The 14,329-nt window shown below is 44.8% G+C and overlaps 1 protein-coding gene across 2 annotated transcripts in view; it reads left to right on the top strand.

Annotated features, from left to right (window-relative positions):
• The window catches only part of ADCY3 (adenylate cyclase 3), a 408,762-nt gene that overhangs the window by 297,406 nt on the left and 97,027 nt on the right, over positions 1–14,329 (top strand). For both annotated transcript variants that reach the window (XM_086928026.1, XM_086928027.1), the window contains 3 exons: positions 5,649–5,807; positions 10,224–10,389; positions 13,710–13,829. In XM_086928026.1, coding sequence (XP_086784152.1) covers positions 5,649–5,807; positions 10,224–10,389; positions 13,710–13,829 — 445 coding nt within the window. The remainder of the gene's footprint in view (positions 1–5,648; positions 5,808–10,223; positions 10,390–13,709; positions 13,830–14,329) is intronic.

Genomic DNA, 14,329 nt, shown 5'->3' with positions numbered 1-14,329 from the left:
AAGTGCAAGAACCAGCAGGACATCAATTTACCGTCTGGCCCTTCCAAAACAAACAGATAGGACCCAGGAGTGGAAGTAGCGGGGGGCAACAAAGGAGCGGGTCAGTATAGTTGGAGGGGGCCAGTAAGGGAAAATAAGTACATGATAGGGCTGTGGAGGCTTACACAAGTGAGAGCCCACAAAGAGGCAGAGAGAAGCACATGGGAGATAGCATCATGGAGTACAGGGGAAAGTAACACACAGATGAGAGAGCTTACCACTGAGAGCAGGGAAGAGACAGGAGACAGCTGGAAAGCATGTGCACTCTCGGAGTGTTTAAGCAACAAACAAAAAAGTTGCCCCCTGAAATTGAGCAGTTGAAAGACACAAGTAAAGAGGCTATTCTACTGGGGTTCGGGGTTGGGGGAGAGGTGACGAACACAGGCCATTTAATAAGAAGCAGGCAAATGACAGTGACAACAAAGCCAACCAATGGGAAGCAATAAGTAGTCTTTAAGCCCACTGTAGGTTCTTGGAACGATGACAATAGGTCTTTTGCAACCAGACAGACTTGCTGTCTGATGGGCTGGACCTAAAAAATAATGAAGGGCAACAGTTTCAAAAGCCTGCCATCACTGCAGTGGGAATGGCACAGCTTTGGTTAGTTACCGACGGCTCAATGTTAGCAAATCTGTGATCCCAAGGAACCGACTGCTTCTGCATTCTTTATCCCTCCAGTTAGCAACCAGAATCTCATTCACACGCGCCACTGAGATAGTTAGGCCACGCCCTCCAAGGTCGCAAAAATACTACTGTGAAGCCATTAAAAAACATGTCCTAAATAATTAATTCTAGTGTTTGCTCTTCTCCGTTTGTCATGTGTGAATGCTTATGCTCAGAGCCGCTGGGCTTTGGTGGTTATGGCAATGACCACGGTTATAAGCTAAATCTCTTTATTATGAAAAGTTACAATAAAGTCAGTATTTATTGTGAAAAGGATATGTTAAAGTCAATAGGCATTAAAGGGTGGATTACCCTATTAAATATCACAGAGCGGTATTTTGGTACATGGAATCTCAACGTTTTCCACAGTAGGCAAGGGTTTTAGTGGCGACAAGCCATGAGGATAGAAGATTGGCACAATCTTTCTAAGGCCCTCTAAGAAGACCTACAGCCAGATTCATCAAACCAAAACCGGCTCGCAAAGGGCCAGATTCTCAGAATCTGGCCCTTTGCGAGCGGTATTTTTGCATTTGGGATGCATCATTCCAAATGCAAAAATTGCAATTTTAGAAATCTCTACATTGCGATTATTTGCATTTAAGGAATCTCAATTTGAGATTCCTTAAATGCAATGCATGAACCATTTCAAAATTGCGAATTCGCAATCTGGGGCCGCCTTTTACCGCGAAGTTTAACTACGTGATAAATAGCAAAAACTTAGAAAAAAATGCACTTTAGTGCATTTTACTAAGTTGTATGTTACACACGCACATGTCCTTGGGACATGTGTGTGCGCAACACCAGTGTACATTACCATTTCAGGGGTGCAACAGGGTGTCCTTTGGACACCCTGGCACCCTTCAAATTGCTTCCTTATTTGCGATTCGCTAATTGCAAATCGCAAATAAGGAATTACTCCCCATTCATTCCTATGGGTCTTATGGGCCTTTAGGCCCATAAGAATAAATGGGAAAGCCATTCCTTAATTGCGATTAGCAATTAGCGAATCACAAATAAGGAAGCAGTAGAAATCGCTAAAAATATTGCGATTTCTACATGCATCCCGTTTTTCGAGTCTTTAATAGCGATTCCTTAAAATTCGCTATTAAGGACTCGCAAAACATGACTTTGATGAATCTAGGGGCTAGTTTTTGCCTTTGCCAACTGTAATGATAGTTATAGATTTAATTCTGTGGCTATATGTTTTGTGGTTGCCTTGTTAAAAAGCTCAATACAGTATGCCTGAGTTGGTTATGGTGACAAGCAAATAATGAAGGCTTAGGCCTGATTGAATTACTGGTAAAAGTGATGTCTGTTATGGTGACAAGCAAATTATAACGGTATGATGTAATTCCACATTTATTTAACTAATACTTTGACGCCTGTTTTAGCAAATTAACCCGTTGACCGTGGCTGGAATTCCGCCGCGGTGCGGGTGATTTATGACTGGGCGTGGTCAGGACGGCCCCCGGCCGTCCTCCGCACACGCCCACCGTGACGTTGGACGGCCGGGGGCCTTCCGACGCGCGCAAAGGGTTAAGCAGCCAAATATTACATGACAATACACCTACAGGTAATAATTAGCATTATACTACAAATGGATGCTGACATATGCCGGTATTTAAATAAATGTAATCCTGTTTTTAACTCCCCATACCATCTATCTGCCCATCTGTTGCGCTGGAATTGTTGAAAGACAGTATGGAAAGTCACTCAAAAGAAGCCATATTTTCTGTATTTCTCCATTTAAAAAAATGTATACAGACAGAACAACATACTGTATTCTGTCTGTATTTATATATAAAAATCAATCAGTAAAAATGGAAAACTGGGAGTCTTCATCATATGCAGTATGCTTAGCTTATTTACTGGCTAAAGCATTTGTTAAAGCCAATGTGCCTCTAATGGTGGATTGTCTTCACACTGGGTTAGAGGCTGTGCTTACTCATTATGTTACATGAAATTTCACTGATTACCAGACTAGGGAACGGTTTTGGGGTTTGCCCTCCCCTGTGACAAACCCTGGGTGTTGAAGATTTTCATTGCGATAATGAATCCTTGTTGGGCTCTTTTGAGAGATGGTGTATATTATGCTAACCGTATTTATATATATATTTGTAATTGTATACCTGTCTGTGTGATAGTTGCTAGCATATACACACTTCAGAAGGGTTGTGTTTGTCATAGTGTCAAGCCAATGGTGAAGACTAGAGGCTTTATTGAGTCTATGGGAAAAGTTATGTCAGATTTAAAATGTTTGATCTGTTTACTTTGAAAAGTTATGAGAAAGCCAGTAGGCCTGACTTACTTATTGTGAAACCATGTGTTGAAATCAATATGCTTTCAATAGTGGCTTGTTGTTAAACTATGATCCTAGCCAATAGGATAAATGGCATCTCTGAGATATTCATCGTAGGCAAGAGTGTCGTTTCCTTAATCGAAACAAACTGTGGGGGCAGGATATTTGCAATGTGGAAATCCTTATTAGGCCCTCCTAGATGAGATTTTATATGGTTGTGACAGTTGTAATTCTGTACAAATCTGTGTTTAGTTCTGTTTACCTGATGGACCTTGTGGGAAAGCATATGCTCAATACAGTAGGTCAGATTTGGTTATGACGACAAGCCAATGATATGGCTGCATGCCTGATTGATGCACTGGGAAATGTTCTGATCTATTTTCATAACCGTTACAGCAAAGGCAATGAGCCTAAGTTACAGTCGCAGCTGCTACCAGTATGTAATGGCGGGGTGGCAGGGTAGCAACAGCTGGGGGTGAATTAATAAAATTAAAATAAAATCTTACCTGATCGTCTGCCCCTTCGTCCTCCAGTGCTGTTCCATTCTTCTGCTTCTCCCAGCAGTCCCTGGGACAGACTCCTCATCCAACCCAGACGCTGCTCTCATTCAATGAGAGCATCGCCAGGATTGGCCTGAGCAGGCCTGTTTAACGCTCCGCTGAGGCACAGGGAGTCTGTGCTGTTTCCCCACCCAGCTGCATTCTACTGCCAGGTGGAGAAATCTAAGTGCGCATGTCTGTTTGGCCGGGCTGAGGCAATCAGCCAAAGAGACATGCGCACTTAGAAGTGCAAATATCACTTCATTCCTCCTCTCTCTTTCGTGCCCCGGCCCCACCCCCTCCGTGCCCAAACTGCCTCAGCCAGCAGCTAAAAAAAGTTAAAACAATAATAAAATATAATTTTCTTTTTCAGCTGCTGGCTTGAGCCAGTGGGTGATGCTCCTCCGCTGCTAGCTTGTACCTGTCTTCTACAATACTGCAATAAAAACATTACAAACACATTACATATTTATATAAATATAGATAGATAGATAGATAGATAGATAGATAGATAGATAGATAGATAGATAGATAGATGGATAGATAGATAGATATTATCTCCTGTTGTAGCTCTGCTGCATACACTGGTCATTAAAGTGACAAGCCTGCACCAGGGACAATTTCCTGAATATGTCATCATTATCATGCTGCATATACAGAGCCCATGACTTCTGGACCAATAGGACACACACCCTTCGTTTGATATCTCCTCTCATGTCCGGCTACTATATGTGGTCAAGTGTGGTGAAAGTGCACCACCTACTGGTGAAATAAAAGTTGACACGAAACTGGTAAGTGAAGGCAGTGTATTTAGTTAGTTTACTGCAGCTCAACTAACTAACCCTTGTCTGTTTTATATGTAAAGCAGCTGTGAATCGAGATAAATTTTCCCTTTTTTACCGGCTTGATTTTTTTTGTTATTACTGTGTACAAAAAGTGATGGATGGAATGATTGAATTAATCTCAGCCACTGGTAATCAATAGGGGGCTCCTTCCCAAGCCATTGTTATTTTGCACACCATGCCACCTCAGTTTGGATCCAGCTATATGAAAATCAGTCTTTGACCTGCTCCGTTCAGAAAAAGTCCAGCCTGAACTGCCAGGCCAGGTCCTCCCTGAATCGGTACACAAGCAACGTAGAACCAGTTTCTCCCTTGTTAAGGGCTCATCAGCTGGGTATAGCTTGGTTCCAGTGACAGTGTGCACAGTACCTACTCCTAGGTTTATCACCCCTCACATACTAGGATCCCGGATCTGGGACCACATTATCTATTGGCGGGGTACGTTCTTTGTTCTTTGTTTAGTGCACGGGACCCACACCTGGGCATGCCCGTCCCACTTAGGGCGACATACTACAGTATACAAAATGGGATGGATGGAATGCTTGAATTAATCACCGCCACTAGTAACCACTCGGGCCACATCCCAGTCCATCGTTATTTTGCACACCATGCCACCTCAGTGTTTGTTTAGTGCAACTAAAGTGCTATTTTCTTGCTTAGTAGAGTAATCATTGTGTCATGAGCTCTAGTGCAAGGAACGAAATTGGCCCCTTAGTTGTTGTTTATACAATACAAATCAGTTTTTCAGTCGGCCTCTCAGTGCCCTTGTGCCACTGCACCTGCTGCATCAATGGAAGCCACGCCACTGATGGTGCTGTATCATACATGTTAAGCTGGTGAGCTCTTGTCAGAGGCGCAGCTATAGCCAAATATCGGGGGGGGGGGGAGGGGGGAGAAGGGGCAACAAAAAATTTCGGGGCGGCGGGGGCTGACTCTTCTAGCGATAGTGGGAGTTGAGAAGCAGGGGCTCTAAGAAGGGATGGAAAAAAAACCACACAGTCTCATTAACAAGCAAATCGTCTTTTAAAGACCTGTGAAGTACTCGGGTGCGGCTGTGTGTGTGCCCTGGGAAGCGGTCTCAGCCCGGGCTGCCACACACGACAGGGGGCGGGGGTGGGACTGAAGCCCTTTGAGCCTAATGGGCGTTACGCGCCTGGCTCTTGTGATAACCTCAGCAGTAGTCTTGGACCTGAGGGATGGTGGGGCAGGTGTAACTGGTTTTATTTTCAGTACCCCCTGTACTAATCTGTCTGTTTTTTGCTAAAGCTATGTGCGAGAGAAGACCAAGACAGACGTGGACATGCGCGTGGGCGTGCACACGGGCACGGTCATCGGGGGAGTCCTCGGGCAGAAGCGCTGGCAGTACGACGTGTGGTCAACGGACGTGACGTTAGCAAACAAGATGGAAGCCGGCGGGATCCCGGGGTGAGTACTTTATGAGCACATAGATACCTACTCTGTTTTCACCACAGATGTTCGCATCTGGTAGGGATGATGCTGTTGTACCACACATAGCCACATGGTTTAGAACTTGATGACGCTGACTGGACAGATAAAGTACAGTAACCAGGAGCCACTTGTTTAGAGCGTCAGTACATTTTGTCTGGCCTCTTATGATACTTAAGTGTTTTGGGTGGATTGCATAGGAGGAGTCCAAACCCTACATAACACATAGTGCTATTCTTCGATGCCAGAGACAGGCAGACCGCTTTCTGGCAGGTGAACAGTGATGTGATTTTTTAAATGTAATTTTATTCTGGGGTTACAACGTAAATCAGTGCCTGAAATGATTATGTGAGTCAAAGTCTGGATTCTGAGTGAAAATTGGTACGTTTGATGAAACCGCTTCATTTGGTACCGGAGCGGCTGCCGTGTCCTACTTTATGCAGATCACTGGATGGTGAGGGGTTGACCCCTGCTTTACGCAGAACACTGGATTATGAGGGATTGACCCCTGCTTTATACAGAACACTGGATTATGAGGGATTGACCCCTGCTTTATGCAGATCACTGGATGGTGAGGGATTGACCCCTGCTTTATGCAGAACATTGGATTGTGAGGGATTCACCAGTGCTGGTGGAGACATATGTTACCTCTTACTAAATATCCCTGTTTGGCTCATGATGCCATATCTTCCCCTGAGGTCATTAGGGAGGGCAAGATGAGGCTAGCTAGCACTGGAGGGATCCCCTGTTAGAAAGACCCCTGGCTCTACCTGCATCTCACTATCGAAAAGAATTCCTGGATAGAAGGTACTAGGCCTTGCCTTTGGCGAGCTTGTTTAACGTGCTAGCATGCTAGCATTTGTGGTACGTCACCGCTGAAGACTAGTCATCACGTTCTTATTTATGCAGCCCTTCTTTAGAGTCTGGGTGTACATAAATGGCACCACCTTTCACTTTAAAAGATGTGCCTCAGTCCACATAGGTGGAATGGACCTGTGTATTCTTGAGCTAGGGGTGTGTGGGTGTGTGCTAATCAGTGTCATCCATATCTTTTAAGCTGTAAAGACCCCCTACATGCAGCACTGTCACAGGCCCCATTAACTTAGCATGCAATACATGGACAGACTTCCTTTTACTAACTTTAGGGGTCATCTAGCGCAATTTGTGATCCGTCGTAACAATAAATCAAGAAGATAAACACACGTACATAATGTGTCAGACATGATGTCGATACACAAACAGCAGGGCCATTGGAATTATGCAATTTTGCAGCTGCAGTGTTTTCTGCATTAATATGGATTTGCCCCAGCTGCTACATAACCCATCATATGCTGCACAATCTTAAGATTTTAACCTAAAATGTGTTGTTTCTAACTCAAACGGATAAAAAGCTACTAAAAAGGTGGCAACATGTGTTGCTGTGCAATAAAAAGCTCTTTGCAAAGGTTCACTGGTCTTCTTTCTGTTGCTGATTGCTGCATTTGGGTGTCAGACCAGTACCAAAGAGGTGAAATCTTTGCCCAGATAGTGTTAACATGTAACAATGACAAAATAATGATTTAATACTATCACAAAATGTGCCACACTATGCCGCATAATCAGGGCCGGACTGGCCGTAGCGGGCACCGGACAGTTCCCCAGTGGGCCGCTAGGGTGGGGGCTGGGTTTGGGCCCCTGGGGGTTGTTTTTGTTACCGGGTGCTGACAATATCGGCCCCCTGTAACAAAATCGGCCAAAACCGGCCATTGCAAACAGCTTGGCCGCAGCCCCGTTGACCCCCAAAGGGGGCCGGCCAAGCTGTTTGGCAAAGCTGATTTCAGTTCCCAGTCCGGCCCTGTGCATAATTTGCCTTTTCTTGCCGCATAATCGCATAAATAGGCTTCTCTAAAAAACTAAACCAGTTGTGATTCAGCTGAACTGGGTCACCAGATTCTCTTTAAAGTGATGTGAACTAGAGTGCAGTCTAGCTGGGATAACTGCTGTTTTTTCCTAAAGTTGCCCACTTAAGGATAGAGGACATATAACAGTTGTGTATCAGTTATATATCCTTAGTAATGCTATTAGTATTACTAAGGGCCTGATTTAGATCTTGGCTGACGGGTTACTTCGTTAAAACAGTGACGGATGTCACGTCTGCCAAAATATTAATTCCATAGGATATAATGGGATTTGTATTTCAGTGTACAGGATATCAGTCATCGCCGAGACCTAAATCATGCCCTAAGTCATTGCAGCAATAAAATGAGTGACACTTTTAAAGAGGCCTTCCTTCCCTGTGTGCCTGCCTCCTCTGTTTCTCCCTTCTAAATCAGTTGTATATATTTAGTAATTTAAAACTATTGTGGCAGTCTCACCAGAAGGCCACTTCAGTCTGCTCCCATTACCTAGAGAATGCAACTCACTTCTTTTTTACATTATAGAGAAGTCAGTGCAGTTCGAGATAAGAGCGCCTTCAAGCCTGATTGGTAGTTGTCTAAGACTCCTCTCAAACTCTTCATGTCAGGTGTGTGAGCGTTTTGCGAACACAACACTGTTCATGGAGTTATCCTGCCTCTCAGTCCCCCCAGGGGCTGCATTACTGAAAGTACCCCAGGGGCACAATAAGCAGGTGTGTCTGTTTTTGAGACCGCGAGGCGCTGTGTTTTACAAATAGGGCACACTTCCATGCTTGCAATTCAAATTGGTGTTTGGTGCACACAGGACCAGTGCACCCTATTACTGACAATGTGTTGCCCTGTTTTTCACTGCACCCGACTGCACTGCACTTCAAAGGGGGTACAGAGATCACAATGCAGGTGGATGCAATGAGTGGCTGCATTCGCCTCCAAGGTGATGTCTGTGTCCATGGGACCTCCTTTACCATCCCCAGATGGCTGCCTTCATGGAGCACACTGACTGTTTGCCACCATTTTGTGGTGCACAGGCATTGCATCTCCTGACGCCTCTCTGCCTCTGTGCCCGCATCCACAATACAGTGCGGTTGCAGATACAAAGTGTTTCCCTCGTTTGCAAGGGGTCATACCCTATTTAAAGGAGGGAACGCCCTTCTAAGATCATGCGGGCGCTGTATGAGCACCACCACCACTATCCGTATTTGAGAAAGATATGGAAAAGTGATGAATGGAGAGCCTGAATTAATCCCAGCCATGGGTAATTACTCAAACTGCACCCCCAATCCATTGGTTTTTTGCACACCATGTCACCTGAGTTCGGACCCAGCTGTATGCAAATCAGTCTTGACCCTACTTTAATCTGAGCCATCCAGCCAAAATTGCCAAGCAAGGTACTCAATGAACTGGAACACAAGCAACCCAGGACTGATTTCTTCCTAGTAATGGACTCATTAGCAAGGTATAGCTTGGTTTCAGTAACACATTATCACAGGACCCACATCTGGGCATACCCGTCCCACTTAGAGCGGCACACTAAAACATACAAAAAAGTGATGGATGAAATGCTTCAATTAATCTCAGGCACTTTGAGGCAGAATCCAAATCCATCGTTATTTTGCACATTGTCACTTCAGTTTCGGCCCAGCTATATGCAAATCAGTCTTCACCCTGCTCCACATAGGAACAGTCCAGCCGGAACTGCCAAGCCAAGTCCTCCCTGAACCGGAACACAAGCAACCCAGGACCAGTTTCACCCTAGTTATGGCCTAATCAGGTGGGTACAGCTGGGTTCCAGAGGCAAAGTGTGCACAGGATCCACACCTGGGCATACCCAACCCCCTTAAGGCGACCCACTAAAGGGTGCAAAAAAGTGATTGAATGCTTGAATTAATATCAGCCACTGGTAATAACTCAGGCCTCTTCTGTAACTCAAACAATACATGACCAGTTTGCGCTAATTATGGTCTCATTAGCTTGGTTCCAGTGACACAGTATCCAAGGGACCAACATCTGGGCATACCCATCCCACATAGGGCGACACACTAAAGTATACATAAAAGGGATGGATGGAATGATTGAATTAATCTCGGCCACTGGTAATTACTCAGGCCTCTTCTGTAATACTTCAGTGTCTGGTGGTGTAAAAACTGTATTCACATGCCCAATGTACCCCTCGGGCACTGTATACAATATGGGCCCAGGTGAGCAAACCGTGACTGCTACAAGGATGAGCTCAGATCTGCAAACCCCAGAATAGAAATGAAGAAAACCAGTCAAGTGCAGTCCCGTTCAAGGTTAAGTGACAGATGTCTCTTTTTGTCTCCTTTAATAAAGATTTGTTTTCTTTCTCACCTCTGAGTTCTGCTTTGTTCTGTTATGTTCATGCTATGCCTCTCCTACATAGTTGTGTGTGAACAGTGGCAAACTAGCATCAGAAAGATATTTTTGAGTGGCAATGCTTCTTAGGTCAATGGATGTTAAAGTCCCTCTGTGTGTCCTGCAGGCGAGTCCACATCTCTCAGAGTACCTTCAACTGCCTGAAGGGAGAGTTTGAAGTGGAGCCCGGCGATGGTGGGTCCAGGTGTGAATACCTGAAAGAGAAGAGCATCACTACCTACCTTATCCTTGTGCCAAAACAGCCGCTGAATAAGAATGGAATTAACGGCGTGGTAAGTGTCTTTCCCATTGTAGCGACGTGGGGTGAGATCAAGGACCGAGTCCCATAACATGCTGAAAAAAGTTAGAAATTCACTCCCATAGAGCGACTACTAAGTTTGGAACAAATGCTTATTTTTTGTGGAATTTCATAAAGATTTCCAGGTCTACTTCTAGATTCCTAGGCAAGTATTAAATATTAATGACTACCTAAAAGTGTTACTATTTCTGTACATGGAAAAGTATGAGATGTGCATCGTTGGTAATATGCCCTTGCAAATGTTGCAGCGCAGTCTTGTATATTGCTTACCCAAAGGTTCTGTGGGCTGGGCTACACGAGAAGACAGGAAGGTTGTGCTAGGTAGCAGAATAGGACATAATAGGGGCTCAGTGAGAGCATGCAGAGCATACATCAGATTCTCAAAAGTGGGTCAATTGTGGGCTGTTAGTGTGTTACTAAGGAGACGTCTGAGGCACAATAGGAGGTAGTTGGTTTGTGGGCTTTTAATGCATTGTGGTGTACTTTTCTTTAAAGAGCTGAATCATCAACTTTTTCTTAAATTGGAGCAGCTGCTACCTTTTTTTTGTTTTGTTTTTACTCTTCTTAGTCTACTGTATGCTTGCTGCCTGCAAAAAGAACAGATGATGGACGGAATGCTGACGAAATCAACCATTCACCCCCAGTCACAGATCTGGATTATATCCATCGGTTTTTTGCTCGCCATTCCATTCCATCTTGGACCCAGCCATATGCAAATCAGTCTTGACCCTATCCCTCATGGGAAGAGCCCATCCGAACTGCCAGACCAGGTTCTCCCTTGACTGCAAAAAGCATTCTGGGGCCAGTTTTGGGGGTATCACCCCTCAGCAGCCAGGCTACCCTGAATCCGGTGGCATAGCGAGCACGGGACCCATGTCCAGGAATACCCTTCCCACTTAGGGTGACAAATGCAACAAGAAGAGATAATGGAGGCAATGCTGAACAAATCTAACATTCAGCCCCAGTCACAAATCTGGGTTAAATCCATCGTTTTTTCTGCTCCCCACACCATTCCAGCCATCTGCAAATCAGTCTTGACCCTTCTCCCCATGGGAACAGTCCAGCCCAAACTGCAGGGCCAGGTCCTCCCTGGAATGGAAACCAGCATCCTGGGACTGGTTTGTTCTGTATTCCATCCATCATTTGTGTGTTTTCTTGCTTTAACGCCCTAAGTGGGAAAGGTATGCCCAGATGTGATCCTGTGCTCACCATACCTGGCTGATGAGGGGTGAAACCCTGACACTGGTCCCAGGATGCTTGTATTTCGGTCCAGGGAGGACCTGGCCTGGCACTTTGGGCTGGACTGTTCCCATGGGGAGCAGGGTCAAGATTGATATGCATATGCTGGGTCCAAACTGGGGAGGCGTGGTTATCAAAAAAATTATAGATTTAACCCAGATCCATAACTGGGGGTAAATGTCTGATTTCTTCTGCCTTTCAACTACTATTTTTGTGTATGATAGTTTCTTGCTGCAGGTGTGTCAAAAACTTCCTGAGATGGTGAGCTTGTCTGCAGGACAAGCAGGTGTACTGGTTGTGATGTCTTTGTAAATGATACCGCTGGTTTTGAAGGTGGTGCAGGGCAGCAAGGGGTGCCAAAGGAGTTTCATCAGAATGGCAGCACTGTGATCACATTTCTTCAGGCCGTGTATGAGATGTGCTATAGCATGTAGGATGCCCTGTAAGTGTACCACTGTGGAATCTGGGAGGCCCAGGAGCAGAGCGTTACCACCATCTCGTCTCGGGAATATGATGGCTTGAACAGCAGTTCTGAAGTCGCTTCTTGGAAGAAATGCTTTCACTTTCTTTAGTAGAGAGAACTGGTACCAGATTCTCTTATATTTTATTTTTTGTCATTGTGTTCCTTGAGGGTGATGTTGGTGTCCTGGGTACATCCAAACGACTTGGCATTTAGTGAAAGTTGGATTTCAAAGCCACCACGGTTCATGTCCTTGAGGCAGGGTTGTATTGTTGTTCTAGGCAAATAACAGAAATGTTGTATTGGGGGTAGTGGGGGGATAGAGCTTCAGTTAGGCTCTGGAACTCCAGGTGTGGATGATGTGCAGGCCATGTCTGAGGTGCTGGGCATCCAAAGCAGAGGAGGCTTTCAAGCAGAGCTGTGTATCCCTGACATATCAGTAAATCTTGATGCTGCTATCTGTGAGTAGAGCACCTCGCACTCCATGTAGAGGATGTCAATGGCAAAGGACAGTATGGACTCCTGTGGGACCTTTTGGTACCTGGACGTGCCCATATGAACAGACTGTTGTTGATTGAGATGGTAGAAGAAGATATTGCTGGTGAATCCCATATGGGATCCCAGGGTGCGCCTGAGGGTGGGATGGCTGACTGTGTTAAAAGCCGCTGAGAGGTCCTGCAATATCAAGGTGCAGGGGTCATCTTCATCTGTGGTTAGGGGGGCATTGGGTACCATGTGGGAAGTAGCAGCCTCTGTGATGCAGCACCCTCTGACGCCAGACTGGCTGCTGTGCAGGAGATAATTAGCATTACTTTGACCTTGAAGTTGAACATAGACTGCTTTTCAATGACCATGCCAATGAATGGTAGGTGAGCGATCAGCCAGGCCTTGAGAGTAAAGTGTAGGATCTGCCCTTTATTAATAGCTGAGATTATTTTATTTTGCAGAATAGCCTGATATAATGCTGAATGGTGGATGAAGGGTGCATGTACTAGAAGCAGATAGTCTACTTGCACTAAATAGGACTATGTATTAGATATAGCCAAGATATGACGCATGGAGCAAAGGATTGCCTTGCAAACAGCAGCTGTTGGCATGGCATAGCATATTGTTACCAGTTCTATGAAATATACACAGAGTGGGTTTTGCTCTAGCCAGAGGACTCTCTCACCTCATGCTGTAGACGTTTTTGCGGATCATTCCACCTTCAAGGAAGTGCTTTCATTGGAATGCAAGAGGGACTATTTTACATCTGAAAAGTTCATCCAATCACCGGGCTGTTTGTCACATCCAATTGTGTAACTCGTATATTTGTTCTATACAATCTTTTCTGGCTACTTTTTTCCCAGGATTGGCAAAGCCAATAGTGCAAGCCTTAATGTGAAAACAACACACTTAAACTGAATTTATGAATGCCTATGTTTACGCGTTAAATCCTGAACTTTTGGCTTTGTGAATACTTGTTATTGTAGCAGACAAGAAAGTATACTCTGGGGTTGATTTTATACTGGGTTAGAGAAACCAGGATATGATCAGTAGTCGGGTTAGTACATGTAACTGGAACAATGCTAGACAACCTTTTTTGTTTATTTTAGAAGTTGTCCCTGACTTCATCACATGGGAATTCTCCATTGTTGATCAACACAAAGGAGTGTAATGGGAGCATCAACACCACTTGCACAACCCCGGATGAAGGTGAAGAGCTGGACACAAGGGTGAGTGGTAGTGATAAAGATGTACTACCGTGTAGCCGTCCCTACTGATGTTGACATTCAGCCCTCAACACTAATCTAATAGCACCAACCTTATACTGTGTTGCACTAAACTAGGTAAACTTAGCAAGTGAGCCTCGCCCTATCCAGAAGACAGTGTGACCTGATTCCTCACCCCCAACAAATCTTAAGAAATAGGAATGACAGTGACTTATGCCAACAAAGTTACATTTGTTGATGCAGAAAAATGTATAGGGATAATGGAAAACGTTAAAAGAGAACAAGAATGGTCCATGACTTTGCTGAATTGGCATTTCTATACTTTGAACTCTAAACAATGAACATCATTGATGGGGAAGTGGGCACCTCCCCCCCCCCCCGCGCTTCAATTCCAAATTCATGTAAAAAGTAATACTTACTTTACTGCACTTAGAGCCTGTTGTGCATGTGTGAGAGGTCTTGATTGGTCTTTTCTACACAACTAGGAATACTGTCCTTAGGCT

Source organism: Lissotriton vulgaris, chromosome 6 (genome assembly GCF_964263255.1).
Source record: "Lissotriton vulgaris chromosome 6, aLisVul1.2, whole genome shotgun sequence".
NCBI classification, from domain to species: domain Eukaryota; kingdom Metazoa; phylum Chordata; class Amphibia; order Caudata; family Salamandridae; genus Lissotriton; species Lissotriton vulgaris.
Note: the sequence above shows the minus strand (reverse complement) of the source record. Positions and strands in the feature narration are given on the sequence as shown.